The sequence below is a fragment of the Crassostrea angulata genome, chromosome 8 (genome assembly GCF_025612915.1).
Source record: "Crassostrea angulata isolate pt1a10 chromosome 8, ASM2561291v2, whole genome shotgun sequence".
NCBI classification, from domain to species: Eukaryota; Metazoa; Mollusca; class Bivalvia; order Ostreida; family Ostreidae; genus Magallana; species Magallana angulata.
The window spans coordinates 34,846,959-34,870,558 of NC_069118.1; the positions used below are offsets into that span (position 1 = coordinate 34,846,959).

Genomic DNA, 23,600 nt, shown 5'->3' on the forward strand with positions numbered 1-23,600 from the left:
AGATTATTTTAAAAAGTTACGAAAAAAGTTGAATAATCTCATGACGACTTACTAAAATTTTCCCGCCATTTTGGTTCGCAGTTCGAAAACGAAACTTGAATTACTTGTAAATCTACTCAGGATTGAGAGCAATAAAATTGGATTTTGGTAAGGTAAATTTAAAAAAAAATAAAATTCGATAAGTCTGATATTTTGTAGATTATGTATGCTCAAACTCAATTGTGTTTTCATTGTCATTAAGACGAAGACCAGAACGAAATTTAAAAATAAGCCCTGCTTGTCGAAAATTCCGGACATAAGAAAAAAAAATTAAAATCCAAAATCCCCTACTTTCGTTTTGTATAATAGTATTTCATTGAAAAAGAAATATATTTTATTGTAATAATTCCAAGTTTATGATCAGTATTATTATCTTAATTTTAGCATAACATAGACAAACAGAATGGAGGAGATTCAGAATTTAACAGACAAGGAGCTAGCAGAACAGCTAAGGGGGTATGGAGCAAATCCTGGTCCTATTCTCGGTATGCATGTAATCACACAATGTTGACTTTCAATATCATTCTGTATTTTATAATCTGTGTACTCTTTCATTGGCTGAATCCAAAAGTTAATAAACACTTGTATAATTTTTTTGATGAAGTCACAAGTGCTTTGCACTTAATATCACATCAATTGGCATGACAGTCTGTTTTAATTTTGATTTAATTTATTGTTATTTAGCAATTTCATCTTAATATCTTTTCTTAATTAAAGATTGGAATAAATTCAAAAATTGGTTTGGACAGTTTATGAAATGCTCCATTTTGAACAATTACTTATTAGTTATAAAGCTATTTCATCTTAAATTCTTTTCTTGATGATGGATTGGAATAAATTCAATAGTTACAGCATTTGTTCTCTTAAAAACAGGTTCAGTGGAGCAATTTGTAAACTATATATTACCCAGTTTATACCCTTGTTACGTCCAGATTGGTTTGAATACCAGCACCTGATAGCTTAATTAGTTGGTATAGCACCTGACAAGAAATTCAGAGTGCCCAGGATCAAATCCCAGTCTGCTCTGTCATTATATTTCTCCCATTCTTTTACACATGTATATATTCTTAAGCTATTGAATTCATTCCAATGATAAAATCTACTTCATTAAAGTTAATAAATGTACATGACCTAGTACTGTTTGTTCCTATTACATTGTTTGTGACTGTATGTTAGTGATATTTAAAGATATAATTAGGAGACACTGTATACTTTAGAGTATAGAATAAAATATTGCTTCTTATTTCTTTAAAGCTTCTACAAGAAGTGTATATGAGAAGAGATTATTGAAACTTAGAGAAGGGGTTGCTGCAGTGGAAAAGATTCATAAACCTCGTACCAAATACAGTAAGTGATGTTTATACCCCCACTCTGGAGAGGAGGTATACAGTTTTACCCTTGTCTGTCTGTCTGCGTGTGTCTGTCTATCTGTAACTTTCTCTCGCATTTTTCTCAGCAACTGTAAATTGCAGATGCTTGAAATTTTAATACTGTCTTTGTTAAGGTATGCCATATGTTGGGATTTATTTTTTAACTTCCTGTTAAATGTCAACTTTGCTTTTTTTGTATGCCGGTATTCACATCAGGTGGGGATATCACTATTGAGCATTGACTCATAGTTATCTTGTTTCGATTAGTATTTAGTTTTGTTCACTCCGTCTCTTTTACTAAAATTTATATTGAATTTTTTAATCTTTCAGCTGAGGTTCCAGATGATGAAGAGAGATCGTAAGTTAATTTCATGAGATCATTCAATTAGGTGTTTCACAGTTATCATATTAGTACAAGCCCATAGATAGAGTGCCAATCATTGTTGACTAATCTTTGTGGTCCAATTTATCAGTGAGGATTTAGTCTTTGTGTTCAGAGATATTGAAAATCTGTAATATTTTCCAATGACACATTTACAGCCCACCACCTAAACCTCGGTCTCCAAAACTTAGGAAACGTGTTGTCAAGAAGGTGGAGGTGGAACCCGAGGAAGTGGATGATATAGACAACAGGTAAGATACTTGCAGCCATATATATTAATGATGGAACTTAGTCACTTACTCATTGTGATTATTCAATGAATTGATTGTTTCCCTTCAAGTTATAAAATGCCCTAACACATTTTAAATGAAAGTGCATGTCTCCTTAATAATAAATTATGTATACCCCAGAACAGAGAAGTAATTTTTTGTAGCAGAGTTATTACTGTTTTATCAGTTTTCAGCTTTAACTCTTGTAACTGCGTTTTTAAAGAGATGTATTGATCACTTATTGAGCGATGTATGTATTTTAGTGCTGCATCTGATTTAACGGACAACGAGCCCAGCCAGACATCAATGACAGACACCGAGCCGTCCTCCAAGTCGTCAGGGGGCGTGGCTATGTATGTCAAGGTCTTCATTCTCCTGATTGTCCTGTTCTTTGTATACCTGGTTTACATCAACATGGAGCCATCGTCTGGGAATCGAGTGCCAAAGATCAAAGGGGATTAAAGAACTGAGTTTGAAATCTGTTGATTAATCTTTAATGCTATGAAGATGTGGGCCAAGACATCAAAATCTGTTAATGAATTTTAATAGATTTCACAAATGACAACACAAATATGAAGGTTTATTATTACATTGTTTGTTTACTAAAATATTTTCTGTAGTGCAATGTATTATTATGGTTTTTGCCAAGTGTGCTCTATTTGTGTTTAGCGTATTGGAATGTTAGTAATAAGTCACAGCTGTAGTCTGTCTCAAGATATATATGCAGCAATATGGACGATCTGTAATTAATAAAAATACACATACCTAAGAAAGAAGTGCAATTGAAATTGATGACAGGGATAATATCTAAGATATCTTAATTGACACATTATCACTTTTTATTCGGTAAAGTTATCAGGACCAAAAACAGATTTTTTTACGGAGATTTATAATTTTAATGAAAAACGTTTACATTTTCGATTTATCTTATGGGTACTTTAATATTACAATGCAAAATTCCCATATACTGTTAGATGTTTTTTGAAGCCTGACAATTTTAAGCAAGAAGGGAAATTTCAAAGGAGAAAATGTTTTATTTTTTCATACTACATGTATTGAATGAACCCTGAGGTATTTATAAATATCTAATAATTTTAAAAATATCATGGGACAGACTATAGCTATGTTAACATCAGTTTACATGTTTCTTTGATAAGTACTAATTAGCTGATTGAAATGTTAGTCTTGATCCTCATTTGCTTATTTGCAATTGAAATTAATTGTTATTAGTTATAACAAACAAACCCTGTAAAATTGAAATATCATTTTATGGTGAGATTAATACTGATAAAATATACCCAGTAAATGTCAGTGTATATTGAATATTGCTTTACTTCTGTCGTGATGAACAAATAACTCATATTATACCAATTATGAAATAAACCAAGGTAACTTTAATAAGAAGGGTTTTTTTTTTTGGGCGAACAGTTCTATTCTTTATGAATCTAAATGAATAAGAGGAGATCTTTTTACTTGAACTGCCATACTTCAAGATGTATGTTAATCTATTAAAATTTTGTATTTATTATGAACAGTTGATATATTTGAAGTATTTTTTATAATGATTAAAACAAGTATGTTTTGAATAATCTGAAGCAGGCTACTGATATACTGATCCTTACTATGATTTCTGTAACGAAATTCATGTTAAAAGCATTTTGATATCACTAGAATAGAACTTATTATACCCCCGCAAACGAAGTTTAGGGGGGTATATTGGTTTCACCCTGTCCGTCTGTCTGTCCGTCCGTCTGTCCGTCTGTCTGTAGACGCAACTTTGTCCCCCCTATAGAATTTTTTATTACTGCATGGAACAGTTTGAAAATTTGTACATATGTTGAACACCATCTGAAGATGTGCACCTGCAATTTTTTTTAAGATCAGACAAGATTTAATGATTTTATGACAGTTTTCATTTTCCTTATTCTATATATTGTACACTGATGTTGAAAAGTAAGGGAGGTAATCCTTACAGATTTTATTAATTAATCAATAGTATTATAAAAACACTCTAAAATATATTTATATATATATATATCCAGATGGATGTTTTTTGTCTTTATGTCTTAATTAATAAAAAAAAATATTTTTATAAGTATTCTTTCAACTGACAATGCAAAGTTTTTGTTTGTCAATGATAAATTCTTAGGAGCTAATAAGAACATCAAAGACAAGTGTGGCTGAATTCATTTGTCCCAAGGGAGCCATTATCTGAGCCATGGTTCAGATGGAGCATGTGTTTAGGGAAAATTCATAATGTGTAAAATGGGTGATGGTTTTGGGGCCATTTTAAAACTGTTTCATGTAAACCAAAAGTTTCTATCATTACAAGGAAATAAATAATATCATTATTAATAAAGAAATTAAACTATTTTTAGAAGTTGTTTAAATTTATTAGTCAAGTAAATTGATGAAGTGACCCTATTGGGCATTAATTTAAATGAAATTCAAAATTACTGATATAATTGTAGTGTTTTGGCAATTTTAAAATTGTTTGTAAATTGTAATATTAAATTTTCTTTTTTACATATTTTTACATAGTATGGTAATTATGGTAATGTTTAGGGAGTTTATTAAATTTAACAAGCTCATCAAAGAAAATCATAGTCCTATGGGATCAATTTTCTGATATGGAGTTCCATTGTGCCATAGGAGAAAGTGAGGAAAATTTGAAACAACTAATTGCATCTGTCAAGACTCCTTTTAGAAAGATATTGAAAGTTTTATCAATAGAAGAGCATTGCTTGGCAACCGGTATTTCCATTTACTGCAAAGGGAGGGGTTATTGTCATTTTGTTGGTTTTTCTTTAAATCAATTAAATAAAAAAATATATATATCATCAGATACATACATTTGTAAATATATTACTGTTACAGATATGTATTTACAGTGAAATTCTGTCAATTTTGATTTTAATTTTTCTTTGTTAACAATTTTTTTTTTTTTTTACAATTCTAGAATTAATTTTTTGGGGTATGTGTTCCAAACCTTTATTATTCAATTCAATTATTTGTCCCATTTGAAATTAGCCTTGCGGGGGTATTAGTCCCATTAGGACAGTTCTAGTTGATTATTGTACGTTAATTTGAATATCATACAACTTGATCTACTGGAAAAATTAGATCACCAAAAAAGTGTTTTAAAAAATGATACTTTTTAATATGGTTGGTTATATAGATCATGTATATTTTGCTTGCCATTGACAGAAATCAAACATTATTTTTCTCATCTTGTTAGATTACAAAGCACAATGTATCAATATTTATTCATATGTACATGTACTAGTATTTATGTTATGAGTTTCTGATCATGGCCATATGATGGGTTTTGCTTTGTCAATTCATGAATCTTTGGGATAAGTATAATTTATGTTTTTTCAAATTTTGGAAAAATAATTGTCAAGCATTATGCATAATAAAAAGTAAAGTCATTCTCTTTGTTTAATGATACCCACTTAGAAGAAATAATGTAAAATTTTCCTGCATTGATGACTACCATGAAAGCCCCGTTGAAGCAACAAAGATAATATTTATTTGTTTGTATTTTATACCCATACGCAACAGGTTGATTTTTCTAACGTTAAAGTTTTTAACATCAACCTTGTAATTTTCAACTTTAATCTTGGAATTTCCAACGTTAAAGTTGATTTTTCAAACTCGTAATACGGATACACTGTGATGCAATATTATTTCATAAATTTGCGCTCATAGCTTGCAATGTGTAGATTGGACAAAATGCAAAATATGACGAAAAAAATCTCATTATTTTTAAAAACAAAATTCAAGATAATGAATGTATCCATTGCATCATTCGTTTGGCGTTCACACACAGGACCCCCAAAAATACCGAAGGACATGTGCGTGACTCGGTAAAGAATTGCTCAAGATATTATGGGAGAGATGATTTCCGTGGAAGCATTGTCCCATGATGCGGCATAGGCGTCGGAACCGGGGGGGCTAGGGGGGGCTTAGCCCCCCCACTTTTTTTGCAAAGTTATACCTAACCATTACAAACATAGCATAATAGAGGGTTCAGCCCCCCCACTTTTTGTCGTAGGAAAGATTATTGTTCCTAAATTTACCTTGAAAGATTGAGAAGTTAGATTCAGAAGCATACTAGCCCCCCCCCCCCCCCCCCCCCCCCCCCCCCCGGATTAGGAATTTCATGATTTTAGAAAAAAAATTTTGGTAAGTAATTTTTTTTTTGGGAAGTATAGGTATACTCCCCCCCCCCCCCCCCCCCCCCCCCCCCCCCCACGGATTAGGATTTCCATGATTTTTGGAATTACTTTTTTCTCAATATTTCTGAGGATTAGTCTAGCCCCCCCCCACTTTCAATTTGCTTCCGACGCCTATGTGCGGTATCATTCAAGATCTTCACCAAAAGTGCATTAACTAAGGCGGTATGGGCCACTTTAATGCTAGTATGTCAACTGATTGAAATCAGAGACATGAGTAACCAGGGACATACATGTATATATTTAGTATATATGTCCCTGGAATAACATGTTATTTACGTCTTTTGAAATTTCAAAATACTGTTATTTGATTTGAGACATAAATAACATGCTTTAAATCATCCACAGAGATCTCTCTAAGTGTCCCTAAAGTAACCACTATTATCACGGGGGATTCGATCTCTATTACCATGATTACTGATTACTTTACGCTGCCGCCAGTGCAAATTCTGGACGGGGGGGGGGGGGGCTTTTCCTCTCGATCATCTACACGTAGATCCCGCCGCCTAAATTAGCGCTTGTCATAAATGTGAACCTCTTGAGTTTATCTAGTTTGTGTTATTCCAACGCTGCGCACTACCAAAAGAAAATAATAAGAATAGATACAAGAAAAGACATCTAAACTTGACCCATGTCAGTTTTATTTGAATCGGGCTCGAGTATCAAAAATTCTACACGCGGGACCATCGTAAAAACTGAGGATCTTGCAGTCGGAGAATAGAACCCTGCTAAATTCTGTCGTAAGTATGGAGTCATTAGAAACAACATTCGTGTCATTAACAATGGCCATTGAATAGGTTATAGTTTGGGATGGTTTTATACTTGATAAAGTGTTTTTTGAGGCAAAAAATGCACAGAACGTGTTCATTCTAAGTGTGTAACACACACACACACGTCCTTCAATCCAGCATTTAAATATATTTGTTGAATAAATGCGGAAATAAAGAAGCAACACTGCAATTTGTTTTATTACATATTACAAATATTTATATTTGTTTACTATTTAAATTGATTATCTCCCTTCACAGATATATAAATAGTCATGGTCTAACGTTATGCTTACAAAAGATATTGTTCTACTGCAGTATTTTGTGTACCATGTTGTATAGGCTAGTGCCAGATGGGTTTGAAATGTATAATGCGTAGGGCTGAAATTATTTATATTAATTATTATAAGTTGATTAGGATAGAAAGTTGCATCAATCTGGAGTTTATTTCACTTGTGCAATAAATTTTTGATTTAACACTGAAATGACACTGAGGTCTTTTATATTGAAAATAGAATTGCAGATATTAAAAATGTCAAAACTGTGAATGAAAGAAATCGACTTGATTTGGGGATAGAAAACAAAACTTGTTGAATAAAAATTGTTTTACCATTACAAATTATGACAGAACGTATGCTCGAGAACGAAGTCAAGCTGTACTTGTAGTTGGATTTAATTTTACTCTGATTGCAGTAAATGACATGCCTCCCAGGAAAAGATCAGTGAATGTAGAGGGCAGTCCAAAAGTATATGTTGACATTGATGATGTTTCCTGGAGGATTAAGTCTGAGGTTGTAGATGAGGCTGAACCAACCGGAGTTCCATGTAGTCCTGGAAAATCCTCATACTCTCTCAGGAACTCTCCAAGACTCCCACAGATTGTACCATCGGAAGAAGAGGTAACTGGTTATAAACTTGTAAAACTTGTAAAAAAAGCCTTGGATTTTTTTATAAACAAGATTTTAAAAAGAAAATTTATAGTAGAATTCCTCTAATCTGTACATCTGACATTGAAAAAGGTGAAAACAGGAGAATCATTAGATAGCATTCTTGGTACCTTACATTGTATCTATATGTGAGGGAATTATTTTGTTCAGGCATTGGAGAGTTCTGATGGAGACTTCCTGTCATCCTCCGATGAATACCAGCCAGAATCTGATGGTGACCAGTCGGAAAGTGATCCCGGGGACCAGTGGGGTATTGTTCCCGGGGACCAGTGGCGTATTGTTCCCGGGGACGAGTCGGATATTGATCCTGAAGTTGAGTGGGATGAGACGGATGACAGCGAGTTGGAGTGGACAGATGTCAAAACTGAACCGGGCAGTGGACTGGTAAATATGAAAAACAAAGTTGTCTCAGTAGCCTTAATTTTATATGTAGATTTATAGTCATCACATATATTAAAAAAGTAGTTTTCTTTTAGGGTGTCAGATACTGTGATTTGATTAATAATGGTAATGTTTGGGATTTATGGATTTTAAAAATATTCAAATTTCAAGGATCATAGATTCGAGATAAATCCTTACAAATAAGATTGTTTTTCATGTTTTTTACTTGATGAGCATTTGATTTTGACAACATATTTCCACAGTACTGTTCTGGTGTTCAATGAATATATTCATGAAACCACAGAAGAAGAAAATTGACTTTAGTAATAAATTGACTTTAATTAACCTGAAAGGGTCTTTATTCTGTCTAGCAGTATAATTACATACAGTTGATTTGCTGTAAATTATCTAATCATTAGTGAAAATGTAAGTAACCTTTTTAATTATAGGTTCGTTGTGAAAGCGAGGACAGAATAATCTACCCAAGAGTGTCAAGAAAATCCCTTGAATCTCAGAAGGAGAAGGTACGATAACTTCTTTCTTTGCTTTTATTTGTCTCGATTATCTGTCATGGATAATTGTCTCAAATCAGTTGTTTATTTCATTTGGTTAATAAAGATAATAATGTAGTCAGTGTACATATATTTCAATTCAATAATCCCAGTGATTCAAAAACAGTACAAATGGAGTACAGCTGTCTTTGAATAATCATACCAAATGGGCCAAATCTGCCTGTTCAGTGCCTGGTTCTTTTGTTACAGGTATCAAGAAATCGGAGAACCAATGAAGTATCATCTCGTCAAATGTCCCTGAGGTCATCAGGCTTGAGAACCAGGTCAAATAAGGTCAGGTCGATCAAAACAAGTGAAAAAGACTCACAACTCAGATTAACCTTTGTGAAAGCAGAATTATTTCTCATGGATTGCCATAATTAACTTTGTTCATTTCATTGTTTACTCTATATTTATCAACCAAATTTAATCCCTATGAAATTGCATGTAGTTATGATCACATTGACAATGAAGTGAAAAAATAGTTCTCATAGAAATTTTCACTTTCATGTTATATCACCTAAATTTAAAAGAAAAAAGGATCTAATTGATATTACAATAAAATTTAATTTTTTTTTGGAGAAGGTACTTCTAGGGAATGAAAACATGTATATATTGATCTTCTGTTGGTTTTTTTGCAATTCATGTATCTCATTTATAGGTATATACAGCAAAGTTGATGCATTCAAGGGAGAAGTCATCCAAAAACAGAAAAGCAAGATTTCAGGTAAATGCTTCTTATGATTTAGAGGGTTTTTCGCTTTGCAATCATTGGTCTACAATATGATGCACAACCAATATCTTCATGCTATTATATAAAGTCAAACTTCATTTCACAAATTGACCGCAACAAGTTAATGGACTCTACGAATTTAAGTCATTAAGTCAAAGGTCACTTAGATGGAATACATCAAACACATTTTTCATGTTTTTAGTCAGCAAAACTGAGCAAATACTGTCACTCCACCCAAAAATAAATGTTAAAAGAAAATGAATTACTGAAATAAATAGAAACTACATGTATTTGGTAACCGAAATTGGATCAAATGCAACTTACAGATTAAACAAATCTATTATTTTATTTTAGTGTTAAAGAATGTTTCAAAGAATATTTGGATCACAAAATTACATCACACATTTTAGGTTGCAGTTCAATTTATTTTACATTAATGGGCATATCACTCATTCTGCACAAAAACATTATGAAATTAGGTTCCCCAATGTGCAGTTTAAAGAGGGTCCTTAATATTTCTTTATTTTTATATTTATAGAGTAAACATCAGAATCAAAACACAACAATACAACATGAAGAAAATGATCAAAGAAAGAGTAAACGGGATGAGAATGCCACACAAATGTTGGATGAAATGTCAGAGTCCTCTCTGGGGGACCATGATGTGGATGAGATAGAGGATAACCCTAGCAAGGAACACCACAGTTCTGAGAAGGGTATGGGACCAAACCAAGGTAGAAGGACAGCCGATTCCTCTGATGTTCTGGGCCAGCAGCACAGTGAAGATCCTTGGGAAGAAGATGGAGAACTGGAGGAAAGCGGCCCTGAGCAACCTCCAGAGTACAACATGGAGAAACTACCTAAGAGACGATCAAAGGCATCCCCTGCCATAGAATTGCTGCCATACAGTGGAAAGATCTCCATTCTTGTGCGCAAAACATTAACCAGGCATGAAAGAAAGACCTGGTGTCTGTTTTGTGGCAGAAAGGTGTTCCAGCTGACTCTCCATCTACAGTGCAAACACCCAAAGGAGAGAGAGGTTGTAGAGATGAAAAAGTACGGTATAAACACAAAGCTCAGGAAAAAAAGATTACAGGCCATCTTTGACAAGGGTCTGTGTCGACACAATGACAAAATTATTGAGGCAGGCAAGGGGACCCTGATCCCTCTGAGGCGCCCCCTCACTACAGAGGGTCTGACAGTAGACCAGTTCTGTCAAGGGTGCTATGTCTTTGTGGATAAGAATTTTGTGGAAACTCATAAATTGTCCTGTAGAGGGCAGAGTGTGGAGACCATGGATAAGCAGGTAGAATGGTTTGTTTTCTTTTACAGTAATAGTGGTTATTTACGCATGGGGGAAATTACATTAATTACACAATAAGCCTAAAATACCTTTACTCATATGGTAAAAAAATTTAACTTTAGATTAGTACTGGTAAATAACACATCCACGTATTTAATACCCATGCTTAGTGTTTGACCATAGAAAACACGTACATGTACTTAACCACCTGCGTTAAAAAAACACTTTTACAATTTTATATAATTATAGAGCTCTGTAATGAAATGAAATATCAATATGTAGCAATATCATATGTAGACCATGTAACTTTGTGTTGAAACAAAATATCAATGTGTTACAATATTCAGTACATTGAAGTGTAACTTGTTACAGGGAAATGAGAAATCTGATGTGGAGGAAGAACCACGTCGGAACTTATTGAGCATCACTGATGACATGATAAACACTTTACGGGAAAAGCTCAAGCAAATCTCAAAGAATGGACAGATAAAGGTCATAGAGGATAAACATCACAATGGTGGTATAATCTGTGCCTATTGTCATATCACCCCCTGCCACTTCTCACGACACATAGAGAGGAAACACTCGAGAGAGCCGATGGTGAAGGAAGTTCTCGGTCACCCCATTGGTTCCCAAGAGAGAAAGACAGGGTGGACGAAACTGAGGAACACTTGCCATTTCTTCCACAATAAGTCTGTGCTGGAGGCAGGGTCCGGGGAGCTGGTGATTGGCTACGTGCAAGCCAATCAGAGCAAGGACCCCAGTCTGCTGGATGTTTGTGACAGCTGCTACGGACTATTTTGGTGTCTGCAGTCTCATATCAGAAGATGTCAGAAACAACTGCTCCTTCAGGTAAAAAAAAACAGTCTTTTTTTCTTTAAAATCATCTTAATATTCGTGATTCTGTAATCAGTTAAAGATAGATATTTCAAATATTTTTTCAAACTGATTCATGTATGGGTTTTGCTGTTTGGCTCCATTTCTCATTGTGATGTGAATATTTATTGTAGGCCAAGAAAAAAACTTGTGAGTGTATGTTAGTCAGATCTGCAGACACAGAGAATTCTAAAGATGGATCCCCTTCTAACCAAGTAGACAACACAAATGGAACTGATGGACCGACCAAGAAGGGCGACTCAGGTACTGGAATTCAATGGCAGAAGAGATCAGATGGAAAAAAGAAATATCGCAAGGTCAACTGTTGTGTGTACTGTCAAACTCCTCAATACAAGATGTCCAAGCACTATGTGGAGAAGCATGGGGCGAAGGAAGAGGTTCAAAAAGCTATGAAGTATCCCAAACGGTCCAGAGAAAGAAGAGACATCTTCTCCATGTTGATATTAAAAGGCAACAATGAACACAACAAGAGAGTCCTACAGCGAGGGCAGGGGACATTGATACCTCCAAGGAAACTCCAGGAAGAGCCAGACCAGACTACGGAAGAGAACCTCTTTTCATATTGCTCTCTGTGTTTTGCTCGAGTACATAGTGGTAATATGTGGGCCCACATGAAAAGACATCGAATGTCGGAGCAAAAAACACCTCAGGTAAACAAGATTCTCACCTTTATATACTGATAGTCATTTAAGTATTTGCCCTTCGACCTGTGAATTTTAAAGGGAAATTCCTATATTTTGATGACCCCAGACTTTTTCTTGATTCATTTTAGTTCAACATACATGTAATTACAGTATTGATGCTGTTTAGGAATTGCACAAAGTTAATATTTGTTTCACTTCCATACACCTGTATATGCAAATATGTGCTGGCTCTTCGTAGGAAACAAAAACAAATGAAGAGGGTGACAGATTGGGACAACCTAGCAGAGGGCCAAGCCTTGGGGAGAAGGATGGAGGCATTGAGACGAGAAGAATCAGAGGAATGGACAATGTCACTGAAGGAAGCAGTGAAATCAACCCTCACCCACAGGATATTGACAACCAGGGGATGACAGAGAACTCAACTTCTGAAGCAGATCATCCAAACCTGGAGAGAGAAGAGAGGGCTGAAAACAGACAGGAAGCATGCAATGGAGAGGAACAAAGCAACAAAATGGAACCCAGCAACACGGAGGAAGCAAGCAACACAGAAGGAGCATGCAAGAGTAGCCAAGGTGATCAGTCAGCTGTTGGATGTGAGATGGAGGGGAAAAGATGTTCTGTCTCACAGCCAGTTGAACAGGATGGAGACAGACCAGAATTTGAGTGCATTGGAAGGGAAACATCAAATGAAAGGCAGGCAGAAGTGCAGCCTACCATTATAACAGTATGTTGAGTTGGTTACATGCATAAAACCATTATTACACTTACAGCATTAACTCAGTATTATTTTTAAGTGACTTTTAGTGTTGCGGGGATTGACTGCTACATGGATGTGCTTTCATTTTACACTGATCCCTTTATCTCCTGGTTTCTTTGGTTTTTGCATGTTGATTATTGGAGATTTTTTCCTCTTAGGTTAAAAGAGGCAGCAAGGAAGTACTATCCTCCATGAAATACAGTGCAGACATTTCCATTTTATTGTCCACCGTCCAGTCGTTCTGTCCGTACTGTCAGAAGTCCAGCATCAACATGATCAAACACTTACAGCTCCGACACGCCACAGAGGGAGACGTACAGGAGGCCATCAGGATGCCCATAGAGTTTGAGGCAGGGAAAAAGCTGTGGGCCGACCTAATTAAGAGGGGGAACAGGGAACACAATGACCGAGTGATGCAGGCGGGGGTGGGGGATTTGATCCCCCTAAGGCGAATCCATCGGGCAGCCACCCTCAAGGACTACAACTTCTGCTTCAACTGTTATCTGTTCATCAAGAAAGTCAACCACATGCACAAGTACTTCTGCAAGAACTCCCGACAGACTTTTGAGGATATTGAGGAGGAGACCCTGGTATGTTACATGTTGCAGTGCAGTTACTGGTAAAATGTTTCCAATATCTTAATGTGATTATGTATGTTCTATGTATTCAGTAAAGGTACTAGTATTTGTTTTTAGTCAAATATGGGAATACATGTGTAGATAACTTACTACATTTTGTATATTCAGAGGAAATCTGCAGTTGACAGCAGGCACAACTGCTTCTGTAAAGCAGCAGCAAAGGCTGAAGAAGCGGGAAATTCCTCTGATAAAGGACGGAGAAAAAACACTAGTCCTGCAAAGTTCCATATCAAGTCTGATAGTGCAATAAATTTTGATCAATTCAAAAACATGGAGAAGATGAAGGTCAGCAAAAGCCAGTGTTGCCTGTACTGCCAGAAGTTGTTGGTACGAATGGCTGTCCACTTGACATTGGCCCACTCGGATCAGCGGGAGGTACAGGAGGCTCTGCGTCATCCCAAGAAATCTCCGGAGCGGCGGCGGTTGTTCCTTGTCTTGCTAAGGAGGGGAAACTACAAACACAACAAACGAATCTCCCACCTGGGCAGCGGTTTCATGATCCCGGTGTCGCTGCATCGACAGAGATTCGGTGACCATGGGAAGTATACACACTGTGAAGTGTGTCTTGGGCTGTTCTCCACAAGGGGTCTCAAAAAACACATGGAGAGCCATCACAATGAACCAGCTATTACAGAGAGTACTCAGGTGAGTTATAAACGAGATAGTGGAAATGATAGAATAACAGAAATATCCTGAAACTCTATAGCATACTGGATTAACTGAAGTATTCTGGCACTACAGTACCGATACATATAAAAATGACAGCAATTAGATTTTGTCTACATCTATACAAAAGAGAAATCTAATATTAAAAATAATGGAATAAGTATAATCCTTTTTCACAAACGTAGGTAAAATTAGTCTTATATTCTACTGTTTGTACATGTACATGTATTTGACAATTGACTAAAATATTCAATAATTTTTCTTCAAAATTCCTAAGAATGGGTGTTAACGAACATGTAATTTTCAATTTTCTCATTTTTAACAAAAAAACCTTGTCCTAAAATTTGAGTGAAAGTGTTCAATACATATGTACAGAGTTCTGACCTCTATTGTTTCAACCATTTGAAAATACTAGAACGATCTTTACCACACAGGGTCTTTTTAATAAAGAAGGAAGTCAGAAGTCAAAACTACTCCCTCCAAGATCAGCCAGCAGAAAAGTAAGACTTATTATAAACTGCTCCGTTGCATTCATCCACATTTTTCATGTATCATTTGAACTTTGATTAAAATAGTTACTTTATTATAGAATCACTTTCATGTGGCATTCCAATTTTGTTGTTAAAAATTGTTGTTGATGAATATTGTAGATGAATTGGTATGTGTGATAGCTTTTAGCAAGCTATGCCATAGTTTACTTGACACTAATTTTTCCTTAGGTTAAAGACTTAATACAGAATGAGGCCAGTGGAGAGATGCCAGATGAGATTGCAGAATCCTCAGATGAGGAGTGGGACAGGGCAGAATTCCGACGATTACAGCGAGCCAAACACCGGCGACTCCAGAAACGGAAACTCTCACAGAGGGAAGACCAATCAGATGATAGAGCAGGGCAAGACAATGCCGCAGAAGATGTGGCTACACAACAGGACACGGCATCAACCAAAGAGGGCCCCACAAAGGGTTAGTCCCATATTTATATCCCCTACTTACACCAAAAAATGTTCCCTTTCTAGTTTTATTCAAAAGATCTGGTCACAATTTGAGCTAAAAATTTTATCTTTAAATCTTGACCATGACTTAAGTCTGGACAGTTATATCAGACAACTTTACATTTAATTTTTTTTTAAAAAAAAAATGTTGGAGATGAATTGTAATTCTTTTTTTTATTTCAGAAAAGAAAAGAAAGGTGGCAAGGAAGGGTGTCAAACTTTGGAGTGATGAGGAGATGGCGGCCATTGACAGCTTCTTCAGTAACCACATCGAGGATCTCAGGGTTCCTGGCAAGGAACAGTGCGAGGCTGCCAAGCAGAAGTTTCCCGAGGCTCTGAAGAGGCGGGACTGGAAAGGCATCAAGTTCTGTGTGTACAACAAAATTCAGACCAAGAAAAAACAAGGTATAACTTATACTGCTATATTATATGTGAGAACTTAGAAAAGGTTTTATACTATATTGTAAATGAATTAAAAGAAAAGAGAAAGCGTGAACATCTTTGCCAACTGATGGTGTTATTCTGCCTTCACCATTTCAAAACACAGAGAGGAGCAGATCATCAGTTTTGACCTTCCGACAAAATAGAACTCTTCTGTAGAGAAGATAAAAACTATCTCAAGAGATTTTTTACCTATACATGTATTCTTTTTCTTATATGGATGAAATTTAATGTTGTTCAAAAAACTTTTGATACAGAGAGGAGGGAGGAGAAGGGGGAGGAGAAGAGCTCAGATAAGTGTCCCTGGACCCAGCCTGAGGTGTGTGCGGTGGAGAAACACATGCAGTCCTTCATCAACGACCTGGTCACGCCGGGCAAGCTGGACTGTCTACAGGTGAAGCGCAGGTGTGGGGCGGTACTCAGGGGCCGCTCATGGAAACAGATCAAGTTCTATGTTTATAACCGCGTCCTGAAGCGACGCAGGATGCAGAGTACTGAATGAGGATCTGATAGACAACTCATTGTAAAAACTTGCAATTGTAAGAATTAATTTTTGAACAGGAATTTTTCTTTTTTTACATGAGGAACATGTAGTTTTTATTTGTTGTTGTTTATGCAGACAGATGTATTTGTATTTTAATTACCAAAGTCTCAGGAAAGTTTTGCCCATTGAAGTGTTCAGTCATTTGCCATTTCCTTTTTTCATTCTATATACATGTATATAAAACGCATTCAATTATTGGTGTCTCACTATGTGTTTAATTTTTTCTAAATTCATTTTTAACATATTTTTCTAGACTTGCCATCATTTTTAACATATTTTGCGAGACTTGCCATAAACGCAATAGGATTTCATCCTGAGATTGTTATGATTTTATATACAGTATGTATCACATCACGGTGTATTGAATGACAAATTGCATGTTATACAGTATCTGTTGGTTTGATATAATAAATTCAAATATTGTCAGTTCTTCTTGTCCAACAGTTCCTTGAGCATCTGTTCACACATCATCAAGTATCGGGGGACATGGAAACATCCTGAAAAATATCAAAAATATTTTCAAAAAACAACATGTCAAGTATGTATCATACTTCACATTATCTCACAAAGGGCGTTCCTTGGGACCTTGGCATGCCATTCCATAAAGAATAAATGTCAGGACTCTGTTGGCATCCATTACCTTTCCATGGTCCACCCTTGAAATCCATGCTGACAGAACCATCTTTTCTCAGATATCCAAACCACTCCCCATTTTCCTCATCAACAAACTGCAACAAAACATCAAAGGATTGTACAAAAGAAAATGTGATCGATATTAACCCCCCTTTTAAAAAATTATAAACAGAAATTGACTTTTACATGTGAGTAGCTGTAGTCAAATATTTGAGCGAATCTGTCTAGATGCCTCTTGTCCTTAGTTTCCTTGTACGCCATGAGGAAGGCGATCAGAGCCTCGTTATGGGCCCACCAAAGCTTCATGTCCCACTCCAACTGTACGGGGCTCCATCCGTCTACATCCAGGAAATAGTACAGACCGCCATGTTGCTTGTCCCAGCCGTACTCAAACGGTCGCTCCATGAAGCTCTGGATGGCCGTCTGCTTCAGCGCCTGGTCCCCCGACCGTGTGGCGTGACGTAACAGGAACCAGCCTGCCTCGATCGAGTGGCCTGGAGAAATAAAGAACTGCTTTGTTAATATCTCCAAGATTCCCGGCTGGATAGTACTTTACCAAGCACTTAGCTGGTCTTTCTATGATCACATCTGTACCTGGTAACATCAGCCGCCCTGCGCTCCCACCCATCTCCTTGCCATCGTTAGTGGTCGTCTCCAGAATCACCGTCCCTTCTCTCTGAAAATCCAATAAGCTCGAGAGATAACAAAAATAAATCCATCAAAAATAACATTCAGTAAAACCCAGCTGACACTGAATGAATAGTTTGTAAGTCCCATTATGCATTTCACCTGGACGTGCTTCATGGCGTCTTTGATGGCCCAGTCTGTCAGATCGTCGTAGTTGAGGCTAGGGTCAATGGTCTTCAGCTGTTCGATGACACAGAGGGTCATCATAGGGATGGCCAGCGAGCTGATTGGTCGGTGTCCTGGCAACTTGTCGATACCCAGACCCTCTCCATGCGACTGTATCCAACCAGTTATTTTCTCCATCATCGTTATGGCCTCTTTCTACCAAGAACAGACAACAACCAGAAATTGTATTGTATTGTATTTTTGAATGTCATTTACATTTCCTTTAAACAAGAACAAGTGCTGTTAGCGTACCTTATATTTCTCGACTCCCGTCGCTCTTCCTACTTCCGACATTGCCATCAGATAGAAGCACTCGGAGAAAAGACTTCTCTGAATTTTGATTGCCTTCCCATCTCTTGTGACCACCAAGGAACATTTGTACGTGTTGGGATCCCTGACGTTCTGCATCAAAAACTCAGCTCCTGCAACGAACAAAATATTATCTCGTAAGCCAGATGACGGCTTATCGTAGATCACCAATAACGATTCAAATGCTGGCATTTCTCACCTCTGACGGCTTCTTGGAGCAAGTCCTCGTCTCTGAATCTTTCGACATCATTGTACAAACGAGCATACATCCAAACCTTAATAAAATACAATAGAAACGATTAGAAATATAGGTTATATTGGTAAGGTTATACTTTTGGTGATTATGAATTAAAACCAGATCGTTATTATGGAAATTGCAAATAATTATATTCAATGGAAATTATACCAAATATCTTAGAATCGTCAAATTTTTTCAGCAATATCGCTTTACGGTACTAGTATATGAATTTAAAAAAAGAACAATGGCTCCTAATGCTCATAGTACAACGAACATTATTTGGTGATAAAAACACTTGAAGATAGCCATTAACTGCGTTTGTGCCCTATTGGTGGTAGCAATCTCGTACCTGTCTTGCTTGCAACCAAACGTGCTTTATTTCATCATACACTTTTCCATCTTTGCTGAGACAGTTGAAAAAACCACTGCAATAAACATTCAACAAACAAAATGGTATTTTGAACACTAGAATAAAAAAAACCCAATACTCCCCCTCCCAAAGGCCCTGCCCCGTACCCACATTCCGGGTCCCTGGAGTGCTGCCTCCAGAACTTCACGGTCCTGTCCAGGTCCGCCCTGATGCTGTCGTAGAATTCCTGGAGGCGACTCTCGCTCATTCTGTCACACGGTCGTGGAGCGTTCCCGTACAGCGTCAGGTAATCCAGGTGTAGGAGATCCCGTGCTGCCACAGGTAATCTCGTTGAGATGTCGGTATAATCTTGTCAATTAATTCTACAAATTTTCAAGTGTTGTTTATCTCTGACAACAAACAGAGAGTCGATTGGCTGTCATACTCTGGACAGTGAGATATAAAACCATGTGAACTAGAGTAGGAGGATCTCCAAAAAGACCATATCATCAATAAATGTGTGGGGTTTTTTTGTTTTGTTTTTTTTTTTTTTTGGGGGGGGGGGGGGGGGGGGGAGGGGGTAGGGATGGTATTCGGCGCGGGGTTGAGAATGGGTTAGGGTAGAATTAATACATGATTGTTTCAACGATTCATTCAGGTATAAAACTTTCACATATTATACCTAAAAGAATGATGATAAATATTTATTTCAATGCAGATGATCCTACTTTTTTACCATTACTCAAATGTAGGATTATTCAATCTTTTATATAATTATTATGATATATTCTTTATATAATGTGTGACGTAAATCAAGAGATCAAATGTGTACTGGCTCTTCAATCTATGTAACGTATGGATCAAACATGCGATATTTTGCCGTGGATACCCTCATTGTATATAAAAAAGATTAGACTCGAAGTCAATGCCGTCCATATTTTCAATAATGGTATCAATTTGTTATCAAAAATGCTCCACCAGAGGAATTTTCAATTACTACATGTATTTGGTATTGTCCAATCTTGAATTTTACATTGAAGTCTGTGGGCTTAATTATTTATTTAAAAATAAAATGCTTTCTTTGGTGATTCAGGCGGTTAATGAAGGTAAGCATAAGAAATTAATCATACTAAGTGGATGTAAATATTTAAACAATGAATTGCTTTCTTTGGTGATTCATGCGGCATATTAAGGTGGCGACATTGCAGAAAAAATACATAATCCGCGTTAGCTACCTTTATACGCATGTATTATCAAAGATAGCGTTTTATTGTTTATATTTACATCTTTCTTTCAACAAATTAATAAATTGATTGTAAAAAGTGGGTAAAATTAAGTAAATTAGTGTGCATCAGTACGTTAGCTAAAAGAACAGCCAAATCGTCTCCTGTGCGTTGGAATTTGAGTCTAGCTGACATCAATATGATTATTTCGTGCAGTCCGTGATTTTTCTTACGTCGCTAGAGGTTTCGACCAATCGATAAACGGGGCGTATATATTTCAGTTCTGTCAGTTTCAGTCGCTGTAGGTTTCGACCAATCAATAAACGGGGCGTGTCGATTTCAGTCCTGTCAGTTTCAATCGCTGTAGGTTTCGACCAATCTATAAACGGGGCGTGTAGATTTCAGAAAATTGGTTTCAGAGCGATGGATTATTATTTAACGATAAGTTTACGTAAGAAATAGAGGGAATCACACTTGGTTCTGTTATAATAATCAGCCACGTCTTATATAGTGTCCCTCACAAAAAAAAGATTATTGAGAATAAAAAAAATATACATGAATAAAAAATTGATTCTTTTAAATAACCTTAATTTTCGTAAAGAACTCGATTATACTTACAGAAATCTTCTCAAAAATCATATTTTTTGTTTGGGTTGCTCATACTTTCATTTATAATAAAGGGAAGTCCGTTCTGGGATTCTGTAGATTAACAAACCAAGCGCAAAGTAAGTGGAGTTGCTCCTGTATCCCCCCAGTTTCTGGAGCTGTAGTATTGGTTATGTCCCAGGTGTTTCCTGCATAAACCATATAGAATTAGAGTCATCTAATCTTATCGAGAGCGTTGGGAAATTTTGGTGACTTTATTCTTCTGCGGTAGTCGAAAAGCGACAATAGAAAATCTACGGAAGCGCGGAGCAGTAACAACGGCTCTATCTATGGAAATGGCGTGAGTACAGGTATATATCAGGGAAATGTTGTATTAATGTATATTGATCGAAATGTTGATGAGTCGAACAAAAAGATAATAAAAACTGTTTATATTTTAACATGTGTATGAGATAATAACAAAATTAAAACCTTTGCAGAGACTAACAGAAACATATTTTACGTAGGTTCCGCACCATGGATGACCAGTGGAAGAATTTGGTTATTCATCATCTGGGATCCAAGTTAAAACAGAGAACTAGCGAAATAAAAAACAACATTCAATTTGTTGACATAGGACTAAAACAATCGTATTTGTTAGATTTTGGAGTGAGTTCTTTGCAGTCCCTAACTAACCTTGTCAAAGACCTAAACAACAATCAACTTACAGAGAGCAAGATCAAAGCTGTACAAGTAGGAATGGATTATCTCATAGTAAACCCTGACTTATTCAGGAGAACGCATTCTGAACATACAGATTCTATAAAATTTGTAGATATTTCATCCAATAGAAAAAAAGCGGAAGTGTTAGACAAGAGTGAAGCTACCGACAAAGTTATTTCCATGTGTTTTTATATAATGACAGAGGAATCATGGGATATGACATTAGCAGACGACATTAACCTTACGTCTGTATTTGGGTATCTAATCGGATACCCCGTTGTTTATTGGTTTGATTCGGACAGTCTCAAAAGCGCGGGAAACTCGCAGGATGTCCAACACACGGAGGTTGTGGGGGTGAGGGCGGAAGGACAGACATCTGTTGTGTACTCATTCAGCTACCCTGATAGTCTTTCTGGTGTGCTAGAAAACCACGTCAATATATGGTTCCGAAATTGGCAAGAAACTGCAAATTGGAGGAAACTGTTCGAATCAGTTTCTTTGAAAAATCAGAAACGAACTCTTACGTCATTGGTTCTATAAGATTTATTTCGTGAAGGTAAGTTAGGGTTTATAACAGAGGTGTACTGTGTGGCTCTTGGCTGTGTGGTTACTTAGTGGTGCGTTACACAGTACAGATAGACCGCGGCGTCATGGAGCGCCGCCGGCGTGTAGTAGTGCAAGAGACGATCCTTCCACACGGACCAGGCCTGGGCATCGGTCAGTTTCGGGATAGGTCGGTTCAGGAGGGTGATCGGGGGTACCGGTCTCGTAGTGATTGGCCACCCACTCTACCGCCGCTTTTATCCCATTAGCCCTAGTGTCCCTTAGACACACGCATGTCGGAGCCTCGGGGGGACTCGCTAAAACCTCTTGCCAGGAGGTCTCGTAAATCTACGGGCAATCAGACAGCGATTAAGATAGTGAAACAATTAAATGAGGAAAATGTGAAGTAACCCTAGTAAACTTCAGCGACGAATACTAACCTTCTGCCACAAATCCCACATGTGGAAAACGTGAGCTATTCTCTCCACCGAGGACCAGTGTGGACCGAGTCCGTCTTTGGAGTTCCCCACGGTGGATAGGATTTTGTCGATCATGTTCATGGTGGATGTGGCAAAGTCAGTGGAGGTGTGGAAATGTGGAGCGTAGTTCAGTACCTTCTGGTCCTGGGACAAGTCCTGGTTGACGGTCGGAATCTTGTTCTGCTCGGACGCCATCGGATCAAACAGCCTCAGCCCCTCCACCGACATGGAGTGGACAGCGTGGGCGATCGTCTCGTTATAGTTGGTGGACAATCCAGATTTGTAAAACGCTTCTCTACAAATTTGGCTTGGTTCTGCAGAAACAGCAGCGAAGCCGACCACAAAGGCCAGGAGTAACATGATAGCGTGGTTCTGTGTTCAGATAGGTCAAAGAATTGCCTAATCTTGGAGCATGTACCATTTTATATGTTCGGAAGACACCAGCTGTTTTTGTTATCTGTTCACCGATTAAAACAGCAAATTCCGCAGGTGCAGACGGACTGTTCTTTCGAATGGTGTCAAGGGAAGACTACTCAAATTCAACTCAACGCCGTAAATTCATTACACCTGTTTAGATACACAAGCCGCAATTATTCTTTGTAGATCAAGAACAAACTTTATGTATATAGAAAAAAACATCCGCCGGCTCAGATTAAATCAAGTTTGGCAAATCAATAGAATGAGGATACTTCAACAAATTTTCAAGCTACGTGAAAATCAATCAAGAGGGGACATAAAGATATAGCCCCGTCAATACCCTGTACTCTGCAAAATCTGCTTTCGTCTTAATACTGGCAAACATTGTTTTTTTTATGCCTTACTGATTAAGCCTTCAAAGACGTTTTGAACAAATTGCTATCGAGTTTTTTTGTTCTTTCCGTTTATGGTATTCTAATAGTAGGCATACATTTTAAAAATTGATGTACACATGTACTTACGGGGGTATAATAGTGGAATGTGACCCCAAAAAGGGGAAACTTAATGTAAATTTGACGTTTGAAGACAAAAAACTATGTTACGGCAACCACATTTTATTTTAGCATTATCAATAACACTTCGTTAAATTCTGTGGTGATATGATGATTAAAAATATTTGATTTGTGTTGT

The 23,600-nt window shown here is 36.9% G+C and overlaps 3 protein-coding genes across 4 annotated transcripts; 2 read left to right on the forward strand and 1 right to left on the reverse strand.

Moving 5' to 3' along the window:
• The first annotated feature begins 58 nt into the window (after nt 1–58).
• LOC128159876 (emerin homolog 1-like) lies at nt 59–5,492 on the forward strand. 2 transcript variants are annotated; one of them, XM_052823090.1, is made up of 6 exons: nt 59–152; nt 424–524; nt 1,294–1,386; nt 1,740–1,767; nt 1,950–2,042; nt 2,324–5,492. In XM_052823090.1, the coding sequence occupies exons 2-6, from the start codon at nt 443–445 to the stop codon at nt 2,520–2,522; spliced, it is 495 nt and encodes a 164-aa protein (XP_052679050.1). In that variant the 5' UTR covers nt 59–152; nt 424–442; the 3' UTR covers nt 2,523–5,492. The 2 variants fall into 2 exon arrangements, with proteins under 2 accessions (XP_052679050.1, XP_052679049.1); XM_052823089.1 differs by having other exon boundaries at nt 59–147.
• A 1,454-nt stretch (nt 5,493–6,946) lies between these two features.
• On the forward strand, nt 6,947–16,986 carry LOC128159009 (uncharacterized). Its single transcript, XM_052822036.1, has 16 exons — nt 6,947–7,038; nt 7,759–7,964; nt 8,163–8,396; nt 8,843–8,917; nt 9,155–9,238; nt 9,606–9,671; nt 10,216–10,983; nt 11,353–11,832; nt 11,991–12,527; nt 12,760–13,245; nt 13,437–13,868; nt 14,025–14,561; nt 15,017–15,082; nt 15,302–15,545; nt 15,758–15,979; nt 16,273–16,986. The coding sequence occupies exons 2-16, from the start codon at nt 7,767–7,769 to the stop codon at nt 16,515–16,517; spliced, it is 4,674 nt and encodes a 1,557-aa protein (XP_052677996.1). The 5' UTR covers nt 6,947–7,038; nt 7,759–7,766; the 3' UTR covers nt 16,518–16,986.
• LOC128159011 (N-acylglucosamine 2-epimerase-like) lies at nt 16,874–23,505 on the reverse strand. The gene is given in 13 exon segments (XM_052822040.1): nt 16,874–17,056; nt 17,200–17,287; nt 17,379–17,686; nt 17,787–17,868; nt 17,982–18,200; nt 18,297–18,466; nt 18,553–18,628; nt 18,941–19,016; nt 19,108–19,309; nt 21,477–21,529; nt 22,105–22,226; nt 22,228–22,362; nt 22,455–23,505. Coding segments are annotated over 13 exon segments (2,004 nt in total). The 5' UTR covers nt 22,854–23,505; the 3' UTR covers nt 16,874–16,982.
• Between the last annotated feature and the right edge of the window lie 95 nt (nt 23,506–23,600).